Source organism: Artibeus jamaicensis, unplaced genomic scaffold (assembly GCF_021234435.1).
Source record: "Artibeus jamaicensis isolate MK-2021 breed Jamaican fruit bat unplaced genomic scaffold, CSHL_Jam_final contig_3150, whole genome shotgun sequence".
In the NCBI taxonomy this organism is placed as follows: Eukaryota; Metazoa; Chordata; class Mammalia; order Chiroptera; family Phyllostomidae; genus Artibeus; species Artibeus jamaicensis.
This window is the reverse complement of record NW_026521728.1, coordinates 101,453-124,908: the sequence shown is the minus strand read 5'-3', so window position 1 is coordinate 124,908 and position 23,456 is coordinate 101,453. Positions and strand designations below refer to the sequence as shown.

Sequence of the window (23,456 nt, the reverse complement as noted above, 5' to 3'; positions counted from 1 at the left end):
TATCCAGCAAAGCTTTAATTTAGAATGGAAGGACATAGATAAAGTGCTTCCCAGGTAAGGTCAAGTTAAAGGAGTTCATCATCACCAAGCCATTACTATATGAGATATTAAAGGGACTTATCTAAGAAAAGGAAGATAAAAATATGCACAGTAAAATGACAACAAACTCACAACTATCAACAAAGGAACCTAAAAGAAAAGAAAAATGATGAAAACAAAAACTAAGCAAACAACTAGCACAGGAACAGAATCAGAAAAACATACATCGCATGGAGGGATTTCCGGCAGGAGGGGGAAGGGAGAAATGGGGGGGAAGGTACAGGGAAGAAGAAACACAATTAATAGGCATAAAATAGATGGGGAGAGGTCAAGAATGGTACAGAAAACAGAGGACTCAAAGAACTTACATGTACAACCCATGGACATGAACTAAGGGGGGGAATGCTGGAGGGTGCAGGGTGCAGGGCGGAGGGGGGATAAAGGAGGAAGAAACTGGTAAAACTGTAATAGCATAATCAATAAAAAATACTTAAAAATACAGTACTGTACCCATTTATTGATATTGTAATTTTACACCATCTGTTTATGAGATGAATCATCTATCAGTACCTACATTCAGATTGTCTTATATGATACAAAACACTGCAGATGTTATACATATTACTAACATTGGACATCAAATATGAAAAAATGTGAAGAAACATATTTATTTACAGGTATGATTCACATATTGACAACAAAGAAGCAGCGATACAGTTGCTTTATGGTAGCCAAGTGTAATCAATGTAATTGCTACATGGTAGTAAGAAAACCTCCAAAGAATTTTCTAACATATATTGAAAACAATGCACATATAAGCAGACCTGTGTAGTTCAAACCTATATTGTTCAAGGGTCAAATGTATAAATAACTACAGCACACTCTCTAACCCCTTAGTTAGGGTAGGCCATCTCTGTCATTGAAGAGTACTTAGTTTTTAAATCAGTGTTCTCAAACTGTGGGCTTTGGACCATCAGCATTATGCAGGGATTTGTTAGTTATGCAAATGATTCGGCACCATCCCTGCCCTAGCGAATCAAGAATTCTGGGGTGCTCCAGTAATCTGTGTTTTAACAAGCTCTCCAGGTGATTCTGGAGTAGGCTGAAATTTGAGAACCACTGTTTTACATGAGAGAAATACCAATAATGGTACTCAATTGAATTAACTCTATTCAGATTCATTACCCTGAATAACAACATTGAGGTTATTATAAAACACTGTCATCACGTATAAGAATCGGTCACAGAATTAGAAGGGATTGAGGAGGCTATGATATCTAATTCCATTTGTCCCAATATCGAGACCAACTTTTCAAGCATTTAAGAGAAAGTGCATAGTAATTAATAGGTGTTTGGACTGTCCCAAAACTGTCATGCAAACTAAATCAAATAATATACAGAGATACATTTTACAAAGTGTAGAAATATTACCTGGATTTTAGAAACAAGTTTCAAAAAAGGCCAGCTGTCATCATGCCGTACCAATTCTACAATAAGTTGCTCAAAAGCAGACAGTTCATGAACTCCTCCTTGTCGGCCTGAACTTCTTCGATTTGGTGTCATAGGAGATGGTTCTAAATAAATAATTAAATTATTTTTAGGTGATGACAAAGCAAAATATTTGATGACTACAAGCTAAACAGGGCATATAAATACAAACTAAATTCAGACAAAAGTGAGGCACTGAGATGTTAAACTAACATATTTTGAGGTATGAAAATGTCTACCAAATATTCATTATTTCCTTCTGATCTTAAAAATTTTCAATTGCATTAAATAGTCATTGGGAACAGATTATAAAATGAGTGTAATACAAAAGAAAATTTTAGAACACAAAGTTTGTAGATTTTTCACTGTTTTATTAAAAATGTCTTCAGCTATAGTAAAATCACAGTAAGCAATGCTTCACTATTTCCTAAAACACATTAATAGGAAAGTTATCTCTTCAGATCTAGAAACTAGGCCTCTTTGTAAATTACCTCACATAGTGAAAAATAATTCTCAATAATGAAAATTATTTTTATAACTTTAATTATATAGGGGGAATTTTCTTGAAGCAAGATGCTTTCTCATAAACTCTAAGGTATATAATGAAATGCAATGTGTACAAATTAGTAGAAAAGGGTAGTAGTATAATCCACATTATGAATTCAGATTTTCTACTTAAATGTAAATTCACACATTCCCTCCATTATATGTCCTTAGACTTAGTGATTTCACAAAACATTAACAAAATATTGTTTTTCAGTAGAGTGTTTTTGAATAAAATGTTTTATGTGCACTAGTTTGGAGTTCAGATTCAGGGAAAAGCAAAACAGATAAAGAGATTAAAAAATCTAATCAGATCTTGGTGTAAAGTTACCTGATACCCCCAAAACCTGACCAATGGTGACTAAATAAACAGATTAATTATTTCCTATTGTTTCACCAAAAATTCTTTACTCCTGTCATTGTTTGAATAATGTAATACAACCTATCTACAATTCTTCAAAGGATAGTAGCATTTTATGTTTTGCTTCATTTTTGGAAATAAAGTTTTTATTACTAATGACATTAAAGGAAAAAAGGATTAAAGAGATAAATGAATAAAGAGATTTTTATATTGATAAAGTTACTATAAACAACAATGATCAGAACTGGATAGGCTGTGATCGCTCTCTAACAATATTACTGCCCCCAACTCTCTACTGCCCCAAATTCAGTACATCAAATGACCCAACACCGCTTGTCGAGAAGAGAGAAGACAATGAGTATATGTGTCTTAAGGTGGAAGAGAATGAAATGTGTTATAATGTGGTATATTGAATCTGTTCAAATGTTGGCCAAGCCTCTCCATTAAAAATAGAACACTGCTAGAGACATTGAAATAAAGAACAACCTGACAGTAACCAGAGAGGGGGGGGAGAGGGATAAGAGGGGATAGTAAGGGGGGGCCATCAAGGAACATGTATGAAGCACACATGGACAAAGCCAAGCGGGAGTGGGTTCGAGGGTGGGAGGTGGGGATGGGTGGGGTGGGGGGTGTGGTGGTGAAAATGGAGACAATTGCACTTGAACAACAATAAAATAAAGACAAAAATAGAACATTGAAAACTTCTCACAACTATGCTGTCCTACTAGTAGAAATACTAGTAATATAGTTTACCTTTATTCTTCAAATAGCTACCCCTTTCCCTTCAATGAATATTGTGCTTCATTCAGGTCTGGCTGTTCCCTAAAACTCTGTATATCTTAGTGACAACCTTTAAAAAGTAATTCAAAGTATATCAACACTTAATTTTTCCAAATTATTTAATTTTCTTAGGTAAGGATAGTTTAAATTGGACATCTTCATACCTGGAGATTGTCTTTTCCTGCCTCTTCTCTTGGATTCACTGTCTTGGACAGAAAGTTTTGAAGCAACAGTTAGAGATCTTGACAGCTCACTTGGCTTTGTGGCAATGACCCTGAAGTTAGGGAAGGTGGGGCTCTTTTCTGGTGTATTATTAGCACTTCTTCTGCTTCTGCGTTTTCTGCAAGGACTAAGTAGTTCCACGAATACCTCTTGTTGTAATGGGCCATGACTCTGGCGAGTAGAACGACTGGCAATTCTTAAAGATTTAGTTTCTGTAGGAGGAGCAGATTTTATCTTTCTTAGGCTTCTACCAGTAGCTTTAGAAGAAACAGTTGTTCTTGGTGTACTCTGCTGACTCCTTGGAGTGTATCTTCTAGGATCTCGTTGGCCACGACTTGAAAAGGAAGAGTTAAGTCTCCCTCTTGTTTTAATTGGCAATCTAACTTGTGGTCTTCCTCGTTTTGGTGGGCTACGAATATTGTTAGAAAACACAATTATTGTACAGAGCCATAGTAAATATACAATTACTTCTATTCCCCTTTTCCTAGTATTCAGCCAAAGAGTTCTACAGACTACTTTTCTATATTACTGAGACTTATCCTAGGCTCAATTCTTTAAACTGAGGGCTAACAACATTTTAGTGGAAATCTCAACTGTGTTTTTATATATATGTATGTATGTGCATGTACGTATTTAAAGTATTTATTTTATTTTTAGAAAGAGGGGAAGGGAGGGAGAAAGAGAGGAGTATCAGTGTGAGGTTGCCTCTCACATGTCCCCACTGGGGACCTGGCCCACAACCCAGGCATGTGTCCGACTGGGAATGGAAACCAGTGACCCTTTGGTCCGCAGCCTGCGCTCAATCCACTGAGCTACATCAGTCAGGGCTATATATTTTTTGTAATGCAAAGAGAATATTTATTATTTTCTTAGTAACTCCAGAATATCATCATGGAAATCAAAGCCTAAATTGTGATAAATGATAATAAAATCTATAGAACCAATAAATAGATTTAATCATGTTGAAAAACTTAAAGAATGATGAACTAATCTTAAAATGCAAATCTTTTCTTTCCTTATTATCACTGATACAGAGGTAACCTATAGTTTCTACCAACAGCCGTCATTAAAATAGGCCTTAAGCTCTGGCCAGGTGGCTTGGTTGGTTGGAAACGTCATCCCTTATACCAAAAGGTTGCGGGTTCAATCCCCAATCGGGGTGCCTGTGAGAGGCAACTGATAGATGTTTCTGTCTCACATCGATGTTTCTCTCTCCTCCACCTCTAAAATGAATAAACATATCCTTGAGTGAGGGTTTAAATAAAAAACCCCAATAAACTAAAATAGGCTTTAAATCTTTTGTTTCTAAATACCAACCCAAGAATCTCTTTGCCATCTTATTCTACTGGAAAATACAAAACTAGATTCAATCTTTTAGTTGCATTTAAGTTGTAGACAAGAATGAAATTAACCCCATTAAGTCCCCTGTTTATCCATCTCCTCATATACCTGGACTTTCAGTTTCCCTAAAATATTTCCAAGAATTTTTCAAATTCTTTATTATCTTTATGCTTAACATATTGCCCTTTCAAGCTACAGGAAATATGGCTCCTGCTAGGTGGAGTATTAAAAAAATGGTAATTTGTTTCAAAACAATGGGGTGGTTCTCTATATTTTCCTTCCTCTGACTGTGGCCTTTTTGTACTTTGTTAGTTCTAGGTTGCTTCATATTCACTTTCCTGATTCCACATGAATGGGGTTCAAATATTAGAAGGAGGGGAGGTTTTAGGGGCAAATAAAGGAAACTGCCCCATCACTGGCCTAGTAGAAAAATCAGACCCTAAACACATTGCTTATGCCCGGGTGACGTAATTTGCTCAGTTGTAGAATATTTGGTTATATGGCAGTATAAAAGTTGTTTCTGGATGCTGATGTGATAGGAGTACAAAAATATAATATGCTTCCTGATATCTCTCTCTCTGTATAGACTGCCAAGATCACCAAAATCTGGGTATAACTAAGTCCTTGAAAAAGTAAGAAAGGCATAGAGAAGTGCCTTCCAGCTTTATCTCATAAATATCCTCTGGACAGTTTATTTGCTGCTTTAGGTACAAAATTAAGTAAAATCAACCTTAATGTGGACCTGATTGGTGTTCCTGTCCAAACTTGAACTCATATTTGATTTTATGATCTGGCTAAGCTCATATAGCTACTATATTTTCTTCAAACATGGGGAACTTCAAGCTACTGTATTACATACTAGTTTTAAAAAAAGTGATGAACCCAACCACTCCATTTGTAATTCAGTAGTCAAGAGATTGTCTAGTTAAGATTCACAAACCTTCATTTTATTGCATGTTAGGGCTTACCTGACTTCTTCCTCTTCTTGAGAGTCATCTTCCTCTTGTTCTAGCTCATATTCTTCATCCTCACTTTGACCCTCTTCATCATCATCATCAATGTCATCATCCTCACCTCCCATACTGTCTTCCATCTCTTCATCACTTTCCAAGGATGGCCTCTGTCTAGAGGAGAGTCTTCTAGAACGTTGTTTTGGCCGACACTCTGGACAAAACCAATCCCCTTCAGGCACAGTCTGATGAATCACATAAATGCTCATTAATCATCTGTCATTCAAAATCTCAATGTCTCAATTCTAATCTGAGACTTAGAAGAAGAACAAAATACCTTGAGCTTTGGTCGAACACAGTAAGTATGGTGACCCCGATCACAGCCATCACAAAGTACCATGTTTTCGGCATCGCCCTTCTTCCGGCAGATCTTACAACGAGCATTTAGTATCGATTTAGACCATATCACACTACGATCCAAGGTGGAGAGGTGAAGAAAGACCTGGGACAGACTCGAAGAAGAAAGAAGAGACTCTCTCCAACGGTCCAGGACTGTTTTATAAGAACGCCCACTGTCGCTGGCATCTTAAATGAAAAGGAAGAATGATTAAAGTTTCTAAAGCAAGCCCCAGACATCTCCTACAACTACTTTCTTGGTAGTTTAAACAGGATACATTTTACAGCTCTTTTCTTGTAACACTTAACAAAAATACCATGTTGATATTAAAAATAAAAATACCTTATGTTAAGGAAAATATTTGCTGAGCCCCATCTTGTTTATATTAAATTTGTACATCAAATGCTTGGGATGTCAAGAGTTAAAAAAATAACTTAGGCAATGTGTTCTCAATCTAATTTCTGTAATAAATCTTGATCTAATTTAGAAAACTTGATCTAATTTAGAACTGTGGTTACAAGTGAGGTGCTATTCGTTTGAATCAAGGATTTACTTCCTCAATTTTAGACAAAAAAATTACTCTCAGTTAAATATCACTCATATATGAGATTTCTTTTGGTGCTGATAAAAATGTTCTGAAAATAAATAGTAGTAGATGGCTATACAACTGTGAATATACTAAAAAACACTGATTATATGTGTTAAAAGGATGGTTTCATATGTGAATTATACCTCAATATAGCTGTTACTGAAAATTTTCAATTATGTAGAGATGCCAAAGAAAGAAAATATAGTCTCCTATCTCTAAAAAATATTTTTTAAAGTGAGGTAAATAAAAAATGTTAATACCTCCCAAAATGAACTTTCAATACCAATATTTATGTAGAAACATTTGAAACCTTCTGCCATTAACAACAGCATCCATTTGTCTTCTGGGCTAAAAATGTATAGAGTCAGCTGACTAGATGCCTTTAATCTAGGCAGTCTATTGTTTTACAATGGCCTGGGGTTTCCACCTTTAATTAATCTTCAATATTGCTATCACCTTAGTTTTCCTAAGATATTATACTTAATTACAAAGGGCCTACCACATCATATCAAAATTCTGCAAGGTATATAAGAACTCTGTACATCGCTTGGTCCTATTCATGCCATATTTCCTATTATTATCCTCAAATAAAACCTCTTGGGGGGTAGCATAATGGTTAAGAGAATGTGGGCTCCAGAGTTACTCTGCCTGGAGGTGACTACTAGTTCACCTATGGGAGCTTGGGCCTATTACTTTGCAAGTTACTTTACATTGTTCTTCCTATGTGTAGCACTTTAGAAGATACAAAACAAGTCCATTTGATGGTCCCTACTTTTAAGAAATTTTAATATAGCTGGGAGAGTGAAGATATGCACAATGAATTCAAGTCATAAGGCAACAGATCTGCCAAACACTAGTGAGTCTTGAGCTCCTGTCTGACTGTGAGGCAGGGTGAGAGAGAGATGACATGGAACTGAGGTTCCCACCCAATGTGGCGAGTGCCCCCTAAAAAGCTAGGACTCCAAAAAACTATATTTTTAATGTGGAAAAGGTAGCACGAAGAAAGAAGTACAGAAATCTGTACATTTGGACCTCGGTGTTGGGTAAAAAAGGGGAAATAAAGATACCCTAAGAATATGTAACTATAAGCAGAGCCTTGAACAGGTTTAAAACCTGAACAACCACAAGCTAAGATTTTACAGTGGTCCAGGGTCAGTAAGAGATCTCAGGTGAATGGAGAAACATGTACGAATCTTTGCAAACTCCCTCTGAAGAAATATCCACAGATAAGTTCTGAGGAATGAGAGTTAATAGTCAAAACCCACAAGGCACATGTCGAAACAAAACACTATAAAACAAGAGCCAGCAGAATCTAACCCATAAAGACTTGAGATATTAGAATTACACACAGAATATTAAATAACAGTTTAAATGTTTTAAGAAATAAACATTTGAGCCCTTGCCAGCACGGCTCAGTGGACTGAGTGCTGGCTTGCAATCTGAAAAGTTGCTGGTTCAATTCCAGCCATGGCACATGCCTGGGCTGCAGGCTGGGTCCTCCGACCTCCCACTGCTGGGGGTGTGTGAGAGGCAATCAATTGATAAAAAAACAAACATTTGAAAATATGGGTAAATAAGCAGTTGAAAAGCGACAGAACTTCTAAAAATAATAGAGATTAATCACTCAATGGTAGAGAAAAAAATGCATACATGGTTCAAATGGCTCCCCAGACAAAACTAAAGAGAAATATTAGCAAAGTGGGAAATAAACACAATACAGTCCATTTGATTTACTTCCACTCTCTCATTTTATGCTTCTTATCTTGGTTTTTGATATAAGGCTTCATGAAAGGTTCTGGCCTAAGTGGGACCCCAAGGAAAAAGACAGTAGGAATCGCTAATTCAAAGATCTTGCAGAAATCTTTCTGGATAAATCAGAGGGCATTCTTACTGGTAATGGCAAGAAACAAGGTTTCAGGGGCCAATGTGAAAGAGTGGAAGAAAGAGACAAATCACGAGGATCTTCTGGAACTCTGAAAACCAGTCTGAGTGGTTTTTAACCGAAAGGCTGATCAAACATTATGGGTTTTGATCAAAGAGGAGCTTTTAGAAAACTACACCAGTGGTAGCTCAAGGTCCAGTTTTTACCCTAAGTACTCCCACCCACTTTAAAATGTTCTAAATGTAAAATAAATATAAATTGGTATCTGTCTTTTTCTATTTCCATATAGTATTCAAATAAGGCCAAAAATAGTATATATAATTGATTCCATTTTCCTATTGTTTTTAAAAAAATCTTGACAAGAGGGGAGAGGGAAGGGAACTTAAGGGGAAAAAGGGGGAGGGATTTTGAGGAACAAGTATGAAAGACACAGAGATGAGGACTGGGGGTGGGGGGGGAATGGGAGGGAGGGGGGAGACCGGGCAGGGGGGGAAGGGAAAAAAAAATGTACTTGAAAAGTAACTAAATAAAATTTAAAAAAAATAAAATCTTAAAAAAAATAAAAATAACAAAGTTTAGTATCTTTCAAAAAAAAAAAAATCTTAAACCTTGCTTCTTCTTCAGATTATACATGCTCAAGGGCAGAAATATCTTGTTTCTTTTTTATCTTCCATTATGCTAGCACGGATAAATTCCTCAAGAAATTACTAAATGAGAGGACTTCACTAACACAGAACACTGGTGGAGTCGCATGATCAAATGTTACTCTGGGAGGTTCTACTGGTAACTGCCACTGCACAGTAACCCACCCAAGGCCAAGGGGCTTCTCCAGGAGCGCAAACAACAAAAACTCCTGCCTGTAAATCTCCCTATGCTAGTAACAGAAACAACTGCCACGAATAAATACCATGTGCAAAATAAGTGAACATGCACTCTAGAGCTCTTCAATCTTTTCACTAACACCTAAATATACTAAGATTCACCAATGTTAATTCAATACAGACTTAAAAGAGTTTGATTAGCTGAGGTGTGAAATGTAGAAAGAAAAATGTTAAAAACATGATATTCCCTTCCAAAATATCAAATCCAAGGTTTTCTCTCAAAAGCTAAATATGCACACTGGTATTCAGAAATATATAAAGTAATATCATAATTCTCTAAAAAGTTCTTTCTTTCCCTTTTTTAAAGTATATTTTGATTATGCTATGATAGTTGTCCCAATTTCTCTCTCTCCTTTATCCTCCCGCTGCCTTGCACCCTCATCCCCTTAGCTCATGCCCATGGGTCGTACATATAAGTTCTTTGGTTTCTCTATTTCCTATACTATTCTTAACAAAAAGACATAGTTCTTTAAAAAGTTAAAAATTTACCATCTCTCATATTAGACTGATCTTCCCTTCTCTTTTTCTTCTCCTTTTCCCCCATCTCCCTTTTTATTTTTATTAATTTGTGTTACCTTTCAAGCTGATAAAGTTATGTTGAGGGTTTTTCATAGTGTAAGGGTTAAACCATAAGCATGATTTTATAAATAACAAAATTATTAACCTCAATAGCCTTCACAAATCTTACCTGAAATATAATTATCTTCCCAAGATAATTTTGGGAAGATAGTTTTACCAATGTGATTAATCCCTAGAATAAAAAGCTACACAATTTACAAATAACTTTTAATTGAAATTTTAAGTGAAGTTATTGCAGCTTCAACATGTGGTTGTAAGAAATAATACAGAGAGAACCCTCATCATGTAGTTTGGTTTAGACAGAAAATATTAAGAAATATTTAAGACTGGCAGAGATTGGGTGGACTTAAAAAATATTTTAGACTGGGAAATAAGAGTGATATAGTAAATACAAATTGTGATGTCTTTGTGAGATGTGATCATATATATTTTATTTCCTACAAATACTACTTTGAATGTGAAAAGCAATAGCTTTTCCACCATAAGCTTTGAATATTAAGCTCATGGTTGAATGATTAATTCATAAAAATATGAATAGGCTTATTAGAAGAATGAGATACTGGCCAGAAGCTCTTCAACTTAAAAACACTCACTTTATGAATATAGTCACATTTTAAACTTGTTCTGATAGCACCATCTGTTCATAAAACTTTGTTCTCACTGCTCAACAGATAATATTCAAATAACTTTTAAAGGATTTTAGTCTATTCAAGTTGCACTTTCAATATGAGACCAGAAAATATGGTTTTAAAAAACTGTTTCTTATAGTAACCTATTATTGAGATATAGGATATAAACTATCTTGAGATGATGAATTATAAAGTAATTCAACATTTCAGAGACCACAGGGAAATAGAGGATAACATGAAAACTAATTTGGAATTTGAAACACCCATTTTCCTAAAGATATAATGATTATAGTTCCTTGACTAGTCCCTGAAAGGGACATGATCTACATAGCATTATTTGTATCATCCTAACCATAAATTATAGAATATTTACTCATCTGTATATGGTGTTTCTGATTTAGCACTTCTTATAAAGTGCTCAGGTTAGTGACCCCATGATTAGACTGTGCCCTTAATGGTGGACATTTAAGTAGCTTCTTTGGGGTTCTGTTTAAAATAATAACAAAATCATTTATGTACAATCTCTGATTTTCAGGGTCTGTCTAGCTACAGGTTTTGGTTATCTGTCTTGTGATGAAGGTTTCACAAAAGAAGAGACTGACAGAAATAGTTACAAAGATATTTATTAAAATGAATGCATACCCAGAATATATTTAAAAATAACATTTAATTATTATCTAAAAAATAAATCTCACTTGAAAGAACTCATATAAAAATATAAATACAATCTTAAATTTTTCAAGTCAGTCAATCGGTTTTATTATGTCAGCCAATCAAGTTCTATTAATTAAAGGGCAATTTAAAAATCATTAAAATATAACTACTATTTTGAATTAAAAGCAGACACTTACCAAGTGGAGCTTTGAGGAAACGTCGCTCAATGCCTTGCTCTATCTGGAAGAGCGCTGTTGCCAGGGAACGGACCACGCTGCTCACTGACTGCGGTGTGCTTGTGGTGGTTGAGACAGCACTTGGAGTTTCTGTTTTTATGCCCAGAAGTCTACAATTAAAACAATGAAGAGTTTATGGTACTAAAAACACTATTAGGTGAGAGTCCACTCATTTATCCAAATACTTATTTATACCTGTATAAGAAATTGTTTCCTCAATCTCAAGGAGCTTTTCATAAGAGTGTAGGAAAGGAGATATACACATGAATCAAGGGCTAAACTAAATATCATGTTATTTAAGGAGGTCAGAAGGGCACATATTTGGAGGAGGGAAGGAGGGTGAGACAAGTCATATGGGAAAGGTTTCAGAGAGGAGACACTGTGATGGGCCTTAAAGGATAAGCGTCTCAGGCAGCTCATCTCTATTATTTCTCTGGCATGGGCTTGTAGCTGCCTCCCACCTGGTTCCTTAGCCTCCAGTCTTACTCCCTTTGCAATACATCTCCTTGCTGCAGCTACAATGGTCATTTAAAAAGACAAACCCATTCACTCAAAGCCTTTCGTTTACTATCTTCCTTACCAGTATCCTATCTTACCCAAGTTTAGGTCTCAGGTTTGGAATCACTTCCTCTGGTATTTTCTGTGCTGTTTTCCCCGTTCTACCAAGATAAATAGCCCTTCTATGTACTACACTTGCCCTGGGTATTCACTTTTATCGGAACTCTCACCTGTTCTATAACTGCTAGCTTAATGTCTCTCTGCCATTTCCTTCTAGACAATAAACTCCTTAAAGGGCAGACATTATCCAAAATAATTCCAAAAGAGTAAAAGTACCTATCTACAGATAAAGAGGTTCTGATTATTAGTTCAAGTAATATTTAAATCTACCACAATTTACTAAAGTGTTCCTACGGAAAAGAAAAATGGATAGTATAAAGTTACTTTTTGAAATTAATAACACCTTAAGTTCAAAGACTTTTAAATTTTATTTATTTTTTTAAAGTATTTTATCTATTTATTTTTAAAGAGAAGGGAAGGGAAGGGAAGGAAAAAGAAAAGGACAGAAACATTGATGTGTAAGAGAAACATTGATTGGTTACCTCTCCCACATGGTCCAACTGGGGACTGAATCCACAACCCAGGCATGTGCCCTGACCTTGGAATTGAACCAGTGACCCTCTGTTTTATGCAATGACACTCAATCAACTGAGCCACACTGGTCAGGGCTCAAAGACTTTTTTAAACTTATGAAATTATTATGATCTTAAGTTGTCTTTTAGCAAGGTTTAAGCAAAATCATCATTTCCATGGTTATAAATATAGTCCTTACAATAAAATTTTAAAGCAATTTTTTCAAACAAAAAGAAACATTTACATTAGAAGATATTATAATTAGAGTGGCAAGGAAAAGTGATGGTACTTTAAAACAATACTTTTTGTACCTGTCTTTTACTATGATCTTTGCTTGCTCATCGATTTCCATCTCGTCTACATTTTCATTCACAGTTTTAATTATCCCATTTTCCTTGTTTCCTTCACTTAACAGCTCATAGCGTCCATTTTCTAATGCTGATCTCCAGATGTGTCGGTCTGCAACCTGCAACAAAACCCAAACTACTCACCCTGAAAACAGACATATGTTGTTCCGAAGGAGCATGAGGTTCAATGTACATATGAAAAATTCATGAATATTCTAGAACACATTGTGAATCCACAAAAAAATCTAAAAATAAGATTACTAAGTGGTCAAAATGGAATTCATGTCATTCATAGATGGAACCTTTAGTACCTTGCTCTCTCTATAAGGAAATTATAAATAATTCTAAGATTGGTCACTGATAGCATCAAAAAAGTGACAGATGATAGCAAAGCAATGAATAGAACACACATATCAAGCATGAATTACTTACAGATTTTAAAAAGGTAACAAAGAAACCAATAAACAAACCAGACTCAGCAGAGCAGGCGGGAGCTGGTCAAGGAAGAAGAAAATATCCTTATACATTCCAACATCTTGGATGAAATATCATTAAAACAGGTATTTTAAAAAATACTAAAAATTAATATTAAATAGGTCATTCAGTTATGTTCACTTAATTCTATTTAAGAAAGCAGTTAGTCACATAGCGTATTTAAGAAGGGTTTTATATTAACACATAAACATTTTAATACAGGGGAATAATAAACTTAATTTTTATTAAAATATCACTGACTAGTATTTATTTCAAACATATATGGGTTGCCTATATCAAAGAAATTAACAAGTATGACCAAAACCCTGGCAATTAGATAAACTAAAAATAGGAACAGGTACAAACCTTTATTGCTCCTAATGTTCCTTGGTAGATTCTGTCTTCAATATCCAAAAGAAAATCTCTCAGCCTCAATTCAAGCTGCCTCTCTGCAGACATCTGAGATGGATCACTTGCATTGAATCTTCCCCGAGTATATATAGGTTTGCTATCAGTCTGAGGTTTGTCTGAAATAGTTATCCAATACCTTTGTTATGATTTCCTTATTAAAAATACAATCTACCCCCTGTGAGTGTTATGATCATGAATGATGGACATTAAAAACCCTTAGTAAATCCTCAAGGCACTAAAAAAAAGGGGAGGGAGAGAAAATGTTTGCACTTCACACATTTGAAAAGGGAGTTATATCTAGAATATAAAAAGATCTCTTATAATAAAGATAAATAATGCCACTAAAAATGGACTTTTCTCATAGAAAAGTCTGAATAGACTTTTCTTTAAGGAATATATACAAATGGCCAATAAGACCATGATAAAATGCTCTACATCATTACTGATTCAGGAAATGAACATCGAAAACAAAATGAAGTACCACTTCACACATGTAAGATGGCTAGAATCGAAAAATCAGATAATAACAAGTGTTTTAACAAGGATATGGAGAAATCTTAACCCTCAGACACTGTTGGCAGAAATATAAAATGATATAGCTACTTTGGGAAACAGTCTGGCGGTTCTTCAAACAATTGAGCAGAATTACAATATGGCTTAGCAATTTCACTCTTAGGTATATACCCAGGAGAGATGAAAACATGTCCACACAAAATCTTGCATGCAAATGCTTACAGTGGCATTATTCAAAATAGCCAAAAGGTGGAGACAACAGAAATGTCCATCAACTAACATGCGGATAAATAAAGTGTGGTACACAATGGAATACTGTTTGGCCACAAGAAGGAAAGAAGTACTGGCACATGCTACAACTTAGACGAATCTTGGAAACATTATGCTATCTGAAAGAAGTCGGTCACAAAAGACCATGTGTTATATAATATCATTCATGTAATATGTTTAGACAGGGATACCTGCAGAGACAGAAAGCAGATTTGTGGTTGCTGAGGTCTATGGGGGGGTGGCAGCGAAAGGATAAGGTGCTTCTTTATGAAGTGATGAAACTGTTCTAAAACTGACTGTGACAGTTGCATATATTGGTGAATATACTAACCCCCGCCCTGCCCCTGAATTGTCTACTTTTAATGGGTGAATTGTATGGTGTATGAATTAAATCTAGAAACGCTGTTAAAAAAGAACTGTAAGCTACAGTTTTTAACCCTGAAGAGAACTAAAGTAGTGATGGTGATATCCCCCAAATTTAAGAGTTCTTTACCTAGAGAATCTCACTTGGCAATATGAAAACTTATACCTAAAAATGTCTTACTGTTTTTTCAAATCTGTCATCAATGGACCAGTCATCAAATGGGAAATGTTGCTGCCCGATTTGCCTTTGCAGCTGATCTCCAAAGTGATCGTTAAAGGAACCTGTCTCTGGACCCTCAGCCAAAGCCCTTAATGAGTGACCTCACTCAGTCATGATCTCTAAAACTGATGGTAACACCTTAGCACTTTGGGTATTCAGAACCTGATGAAGGACTGAGATCAGGGAGACTATGCATCTTCTTGCATTGCTAGACGTGTTCCCTGTAGTACAAATGGAACCCAGTGGAATCTAGAGAACCTTGTTTCTCTAATTGGCAAACTTTCTCTAATTCTCAAACTGACAGCATCATGTAAATGAAAGATATGGTGTCTTAATATAACTGTAATAGTTTGAAACAGTTTAACCCCAAACCAGAGTTTATGGGGAGAGAAAAATAAAGGCAGTGGTTTGCACTGAAAATTTACCTGAAAAATGAAATTTCTCTTCGGAAAAACGAGCTAGCTGTGCACATATTCTGCTTTTCTCTTGTAACAAAGTTTCTTTTAAGGCACTTTCTCTATGTCCTCTAGAATTAAGAGCTTCGATAAGTTGCTCTAGCTCTTCACAAGAACTGTAAAAGCACCACCGGTTTGGTTTATGCACTGGTTTTGGCAACTGCACAGAATCATCACACGGACCTTGGTCAATGTTGGAGGTAGATTCAGACATCAAAGACTCTCCAGTTTTAGTGGATACCTGAGCATTCTGAGACTGTACATTATTCTGAAATGATGAAGGTCTAGGCAACAGCATGTCTTCAGTGAGACCAGAATAATCCTCTTCAATAAACAATCCAGGAATAGAAGGGAAAATCCAGTATCGCCTATACATGCGGTCACGGCCCAAGGGAAAGATATTGGTGCATGCTATGGCACTTTGGATTTTTTCTAAGAGCTCTTTCTCTTTTCGTTGATGCTCCTGTTTTAAAGCTTCTTCCTCATCAGCAGTGAGAGGCTCTCTTGTTAAGCAGTTGATCTCTTCTTGTCTTGTAAATTCTTTAAATCCATTTTGTCCTCCCTTCCCTATAGATAAAACAACATTTGATCATCATCACATTTTAAATTTTCATTAGAAAAATATGACATAAGACTACCTCCAGTCATCATGTGTTATGGACTGAAATATATGCCCCCAAATTCATAAGTTGAAATCCTAAACCTCAGTGTGACTGTATTTGGAGACAGGTCCTTTAAGAAGATAATTAAGGCTAAATGAGGTCATAAGGGTGGGACACTAGTTCTTCTAGGAAAAGAGAGACCAGAGCATTCTCTTTCCTTCCGCTGCTGGTACAGAGGAGAGGTTATTTGAGGACACAGTGAGAAAGTGCTGTCCTGTAAGCTGGGGAGGGAAGCCTCACCAGAATTGAACCCTGCTGGCACCTAGATCTCGGACTTCCACCCTTCAGAACTGTGAGAAAATAAATTTCTGTTGTTTAAGCCACCTAATCTGTGGTATTTTGTTATGGCAGCACTAACAGACTAATACACTATGTTGATAAGAAATCAGTACACTTAAATATAAAGGGACACACACAGATCTGTGATTTCTATACAGGACAGTGTGTCAGAGTCTGTTATTCTGCAGGATATACAGTCAGTGCTTCCTCTAAATCAGGAGTCAGCAAACTACTTTTAAAAAGGGCTAGCCAGTAAATATTTTAAGCCGTATAGGTTGTACGGTCTCTGCCACAACTGCTCAACTCTGCCATTATAGCATGAAAGCAGCCACAGACAATGTGTGAATGAATGAGCACGGCTGTGTTCAATGACACTTTGTGATCACTGAAATCTGAATTTCATGTCATTTTCACATGTCAAAAATGTTCTTTTTAAAATTGTTTCAACTATTTAAAATTGTAGAAATCATTTTTTGCTTATGGGTTATATAAAAACAGGGGGCAGGGCAGATTTGGCCAAGGGGCTGTTTACCAACCACTGCTTTCAAGTAAGAGAACCCCTAACTTTTAGGTGGGTATCTAGCAATACAAAAGGACATTTTCCAGATCTCTCATCAGGAGGGATGGCTACACAAGAACTTCTGGTGAAAGAGATGGGAACAAAAGCATGACATGTAACTTCATAGCTGTGCCCCTCTTTCTTCTTTCCCTCTTCCGACTAGCTGAAATGGAGATATGATGATAAATCACTTTGGAACATGAGGATGGAAGCACCAATGAGACAGAAAGAGTCTGGACTCCTGGTGTCCTGCTTGCCTGGCATTTATGACGTGTTGAAGAATTACTCCACTCTCTTATTTCAGTCACTGTCAAATTGTTTAAATGGTTGGGGAGTGTTTTTTCTACTTTTTTTCTTGAAAGAGTCTGTATAAGATTGGAATTGTTTGCTTCTTTAAAATTGGCAGAATTACCTATAAAGCTGTCCAGTGCTAATGTTTTCTTTGGATGAAGGTTTTTTTAAGAGTTTACTTATTTATTTTTAGAGAGGGGAAGGGAGGGAGAGAGAAAGTGAGAGAAACATCAGTGTGTAGTTGCCTCTTGTGCGCCCCTACTGGCACGCAAGTGCGGGTACTGGAGACCTGGCCCGTAACCCAGGCATGTGCCCTAGACTGGGAATCAAACTGGCAACCCTTTGGTTCACAGGCCGGTGCTCAATCCAATAAGCCACACCAGCCAAGACTGGAGGAAGATTTTTAATACTAACTCAAGATCTTTAATAGTTTAGAACCATTCACGTTTTAACTTTTTCATTAAACCATTTAAATCTATTGTTTCCCTGTATTTGTGGGAGATTATTCTATTTTCTACTTCTAATTTAAATTTCTTCAATGTAGAGGGACTATATTAAACAAATGTTAACATGCAGTGTTGATGAGTTTTAAATATTTTCTAATTTTCATTATGGTTACTACTTTTTTGCTTGACCCATTGCTTGGAACTATGTTTTAAAACTCCAATTATATGAAATTTATTTGTTTTGAATTTTTAAATCAAGTGCACTGCAATCAGAGAATACAGCCTCCATGATACAGCAGATTTTCTGTCTATAATAACCATTTAGAAAATGATGTAGAAAAAAGTAGCATCCAAATTACAAACACAGAATAAACTTAAGGATCTCCTCCAACAGTTATTAAATGAAGATGGTTAAAGATCCTCAGAAATAATTTGTTTCAACAGCTTTCAAAAAAATGTATTCCCTCTGACCCAGGAATTTGTGAAATCATTTTAAGGCAGTAGGGAGTTCCATTTTCAGAAATATGACACCAATTACAAGCAGTACTGATATTTGCATCTCTACTATCTAAAAGGCATTAAATGAATGTTGAATGGGTACCTTATAAAAAAATTCTACTAGACCTAATATAACATAGTAAATACAAAAACTCAACAAAACTCACTGACAAACCAAAAGTGGAAGTTAGGAGAAACTAACCTATTAAAGAGATAGGAATACTGTATCTTTCCCCTAAAGTATAAATGACATGTAAATAAAGACCTAATGATAAATATACTAATATAACTTCATAGCACCATTTAATAACAGAATGGTCACAGCTATGGGTTGAGCATTTAAAATACAAATGGAATCACAAAAAAGTAAGTTAATACACATTTCAGAATAGCAGAATTAATAAAGTGCCTCAATTAAAAACAAGTAAGCATGTCCTTAAGAAATTTCTGTATTACCCCTTCTGCCTCTTTTATGTAATCCCGGGTCATCTTCATCTTCCGTGACTGTATCTTGATCTAGTTCCTTTTGCTCCATTTCTTTGCTCTCAGTGCTAGTATCAAAATCTTCCCTTTCTTCCTCCCTTTAGGATAAAAACAAAGATGTTCATCAATGAATATATGACTCCATTCATAAAATATTTACTGCCTGCCTACTAAGTGTCAGGCATTATGCTTGGGAAATAATGGACAAGATGACAAGAGTTTATAGTCTTGCAGAGAAAACATAAACCATTGTGAAACTAATATATATAATAAATACCAAGAAAGGAGAAGTTCAAGGTGCTATGAAAGCATTTCAAGGAGAATAAAATCTAGTCTCAGGATCAAGAAAGAAAGGCTTGGTTGGCCCTGGCTGGGTTGCCTCAGTTGGAGCGCAGGCCCGTACATCAAAAGGCTGCAGGTTCGATTCCCCTTCAGGCCCCATCAGAGCACACGCCTAGGTTGTGGGTTTGATCCCCGGTCAGGGCATGTATGGGAAACAACCAATCGATGTTTCTCTCTCTCCCTCTCAAACAAATAAACATATCCCCAGATGAAGATTAATAAAAAGAAAAAAACAAAAGGCTTGCTTGAAGAAGTGACATTTAAATTGAGAGACTGGAGAGACTCAGGAGGAATAAGGGGGCAGGAGAAATCTATTTCTAGTAGAGGTGATAATATACACAAAGGCATTGAACCGAAGGGAACAGGAAAGAGCACATCATTTTGAGAATGTAAAATAAAAAGTAATCCAAGGTATGGGTGATCATACTGGGCCTTGTAGTCATTATTCAAAAAGCAATGGGAAAAAAAAGGAGAGAGAGAGAGAGAGAAAAGGCAATGGTAAAAGAGTTTAGTAAAGGGAAATGGTATAAATAAGCACTTTGGCTGCTTTGTGGAAAATTTTCTGGCAGAGAAAGTAGATGAAGGGAGACCAGCCAACGTGGCCACTAAACTTGTCTAGGTAGTTGGTTGGGAGGTGATGTTGGCTGAGTAGAAAGAAGATAAACTGACAAATAGTGGAGGAAAAAGGTAGACAAATTTCAGATATAAGGCAGAATGAACACAATATAAATGTTTTACTAATTGGTTATACTGTCCAAATTAAAACTAGAATTATATAAATCTTGAAGTAAATTCTACCATTTATAGTCTACATGCAAAGTGAGGTTTGCAAACTCAGATGTGTTCAGGAGCCAGAGAGATAATGTAAATGAGTGAGGCTAGATGAGCACAAAAAATTGAAGTTGAAGAACCTATAACATTTATTTCCTTTTTAAAAAATGAGATATCACAAAGAAAAAAACTGTAACTATGTGAGGTGATGAATATTAACTAAATGTATTGTGGTAATCATGTCATAATATGTGCATATATTAAATAATTTTGTTTTACACCTTGAACTAATACAATGTTTTATGTCAATTATATCTCAACATAACTGGAAAAAATTTAGAAAATGTCAAAAAAAAGAGAGATATAATTCACATACCATAAAAGTCACCTTTTAAAGTGCACGAGTCAGTGGTTTATAGTATGCTCACAAGGCTGTGCAATCGTCACCACAATTTAGTTCCAGAACGTTTTCATCATTCCAAAAGAAAAATGCCACAGTAGTCCCTTTCCATTTTCTCTTCCCCACTGGCCCTGGTAATAACCAATCTACTTTCTGCTAGGATTTGTCTATTCTGAACTTTCTACATAACTGCAACCATACAACACCTGACATTTTAGGACTAGCTTCATTCCCTTGGCATAATGTTTTCAAAGTTCATCCACACTGTAGCATGTAACAAAGGTTCATTCCTTTTTACTGATGAGTAACATTCTGCTGTGTGGATATACCACTGAAGGGACACATCTTTTTGTTTACCCATCATCATTTGACAGGCAGTTGGGTTGTTACCATTTTTTGGCTATTAGAAATAATGCTGCTAATAAGTTTTCATACATACATAAGAACTAAAGTTCTTAATTCTCTTTGGTATGTACCTATGAGTGGAATTTCTGGGTCATATAGTATCATATGGTTGAACTGTTAGAGGAACTGCCAAACTTATCAAATAAAGCTGTATAACTTTATATCTTGCCATCAGTGTATGAGAGTTTCAATTTTTTCCCACTTTCTTACTTGTTATTGTCTCCCATTTGCACTGTGATGATCCTAGTGAGTATGAAGTGGTATTTCACTGCAATTTTGATGTGCATTTCCCTAATGGCCAATGACATTGAGCATCTTTTCAGGTGCTTTTTATATATCTTCTTTGGAGAAATGCCTATTAAAATCCTTTGTCTATTTTTTAATTGGGTTGTCTTTTTATTGTTGAATTATATGAATTCTTTATCTTAATATTTTGGATATTAGACTATTATCAAATATACGATTTACAAATATATTTTCTCATTCACTGGATTTTTACATTTTTTAACTTTTTAAAACATATTTTATTGATTATGCTATTACAGTTGTCCCATTTTCTCCTTCACTTCCCTCCACCCTGCACACCCTCTCCCACCCACATTCCCCCCTTTAGTTCATGTTCGTGTGTCATACTTATAAGTTCTTTAGCTTCTACATTTCCCATATTATTTTTACCCTTCCCCTATCTATTTTCTACCTACCATCTATGCTAATTATTCTCTGTACCTTTCCCCCCTCTCGTCCCACTTCCCTGTTGCTAACCCTCCATGTGATCTCCATTTCTGTGGTTCTGTTCCTGTTCTAGTTGGTTGCTTAGTTTGTTTTTGTTTTAGGTGTGGCTGTTAATAATTGTGAGTTTGCTGTCATTTTACTGTACATGTTTTTAATCTTCTTTTTCTTAGATAAGTCCCTTTAACATTTCATATAATAAGAGCTTGGCGATGATGAACTCCTTTAACTTGACCTTATCTGAGAAGCACTTTATCTGCCCTCCCATTCTAAATGATAGCTTTGCTGGACAGAGCAATCTTGGATGTAGGTCCTTGCCTTTCATGACTTGGAATACTTCTTCCCAGCCCCTTCTTGCTTGTAAGGTCTCTTTTGAGAAATCGGCTGACAGCCTGATGGGAACTCCTTTGTAGGTGACTGCCCCCTTAGCTCTTGCTGCTTCTAGGATTCTCTCCTTCATTTTTATCTTGGGTAATGTAATCATGATGTGCCTTGGTGTGTTCCTCCTTGGGTCCAACTTCTTTGGGACTCTCTGAGCTTCCTAGATGTCCTGGAAGTCTATTTCCTTTGCCAGATTGGGGAAGTTCTCCTTTTTTATTTGTTCAAATAAGTTTTCCACTTGTTGCTCTTCCTCTTCTCCTTCTGGTACCCCTATAATAGGATGCTGGAACATTTCAAGGTGTCCTGGAGGCTCTTAAGCCTTTCATTTTTTTGAATTCTTGTTTCTTCATTCTTTTCTGTTGAGTTGTTTCTTTCTTCCTTCTGGTCCACACCATTGATTTCAGTCCAAGTTTCCTTTCCATCACTATTGGTTTCCTGTACATTTTCTTTTATTTCACTTAGCATAGCCTTCATTTTTTCATCCAATTTGTGACCAAATTCAACTAATTCTGTGAGCATTCTGATTATGTGTTTTGAACTGTGCATCTGATAGGTTGGCTATCTCTTCATTGCTTAGTTGTATTTTTTCTGGATCTTTGATCTGTTCTTTCATTTGGGCCATTTTTTAATGTATTGATGCACCTGCTGTGTAGTGAGGGGCGGAGCCCTGGGTGTTCACCAGGGCGGGGCAACACATGTTGCTGGGTTGTGATGCTGTATGTGGGGCAGGGGTTGGAGAGGGAACAATAGTGCTCGCTCCACTTTCTGCCAGAGTTCAGTCACTTCCCCTGCTCCCCCCAAGCAAACTGGGCTCTTCTGGTGCTGATTCCCGTGTGGTTGGGTTTCTGTACATCCTGGGACTCTGTGAGTCTCTCCAATGAACTCTCCTGTGAGGCCAGGAGTCTCTCCCGGCACCTCAACCCCCACAGGTATTTTCAATCTGTGTTTTGAGGCTGTGTTTCCCAGCGCTGGGATCCTGGGTTGCACAGTCTGTCTCACTCCCCAGTTTTGCCTGGTTTATCTGGGCACAAATGTGGGACTGCCTGGCCCACCAGCCATCTTGGGCGCCAGTACCTCTCCACAATCCGCCTGGGTCCTTCACCTGCCCCTTTTTGCTTTTGTTTTGTTGAGACCCCTCCTTACCCAGCTCCCTGACTCTGCCCCTCCTACAGGTCTAGATGGATGTTTCTTCTTCAACCCCTTGGTTGTCAAACTTCCATACAGTTCAATTTTCTGTCAGTACTGGGGTTTTTTTGCTTCTAAATTTTTGTTGTCCTTATTTTGGTTGTGGGAGGAGGCACAGTGTGTCTACCTACACCTCCAACTTGGCCAGAAGTAGGAGAAGAGTCATCTTTTTACATTTTTGACAATGTTCTTTAAAGCACAAAAGTATTTAATTTTGACAAAGTCCAATTATCTATTTTTCTTTCGGTTGCTTGTGTTTTAAGGTGTCTT

At 36.4% G+C, this 23,456-nt stretch overlaps 1 protein-coding gene across 1 annotated transcript in view; it reads right to left on the bottom strand.

Annotated features, from left to right (window-relative positions):
- Positions 1-23,456, bottom strand: part of BAZ1A (bromodomain adjacent to zinc finger domain 1A) — an 83,440-nt gene that overhangs the window by 5,348 nt on the left and 54,636 nt on the right. Inside the window, exons 16-24 of the mRNA XM_037136061.2 lie at positions 18,947-19,071; positions 15,726-16,322; positions 13,890-14,050; positions 13,014-13,168; positions 11,533-11,681; positions 6,062-6,309; positions 5,743-5,969; positions 3,376-3,842; positions 1,471-1,613 (exon numbers count right to left, since the gene is read on the bottom strand). Of these exons, the coding sequence (XP_036991956.2) occupies positions 1,471-1,613; positions 3,376-3,842; positions 5,743-5,969; positions 6,062-6,309; positions 11,533-11,681; positions 13,014-13,168; positions 13,890-14,050; positions 15,726-16,322; positions 18,947-19,071 (2,272 nt within the window). The remainder of the gene's footprint in view (positions 1-1,470; positions 1,614-3,375; positions 3,843-5,742; positions 5,970-6,061; positions 6,310-11,532; positions 11,682-13,013; positions 13,169-13,889; positions 14,051-15,725; positions 16,323-18,946; positions 19,072-23,456) is intronic.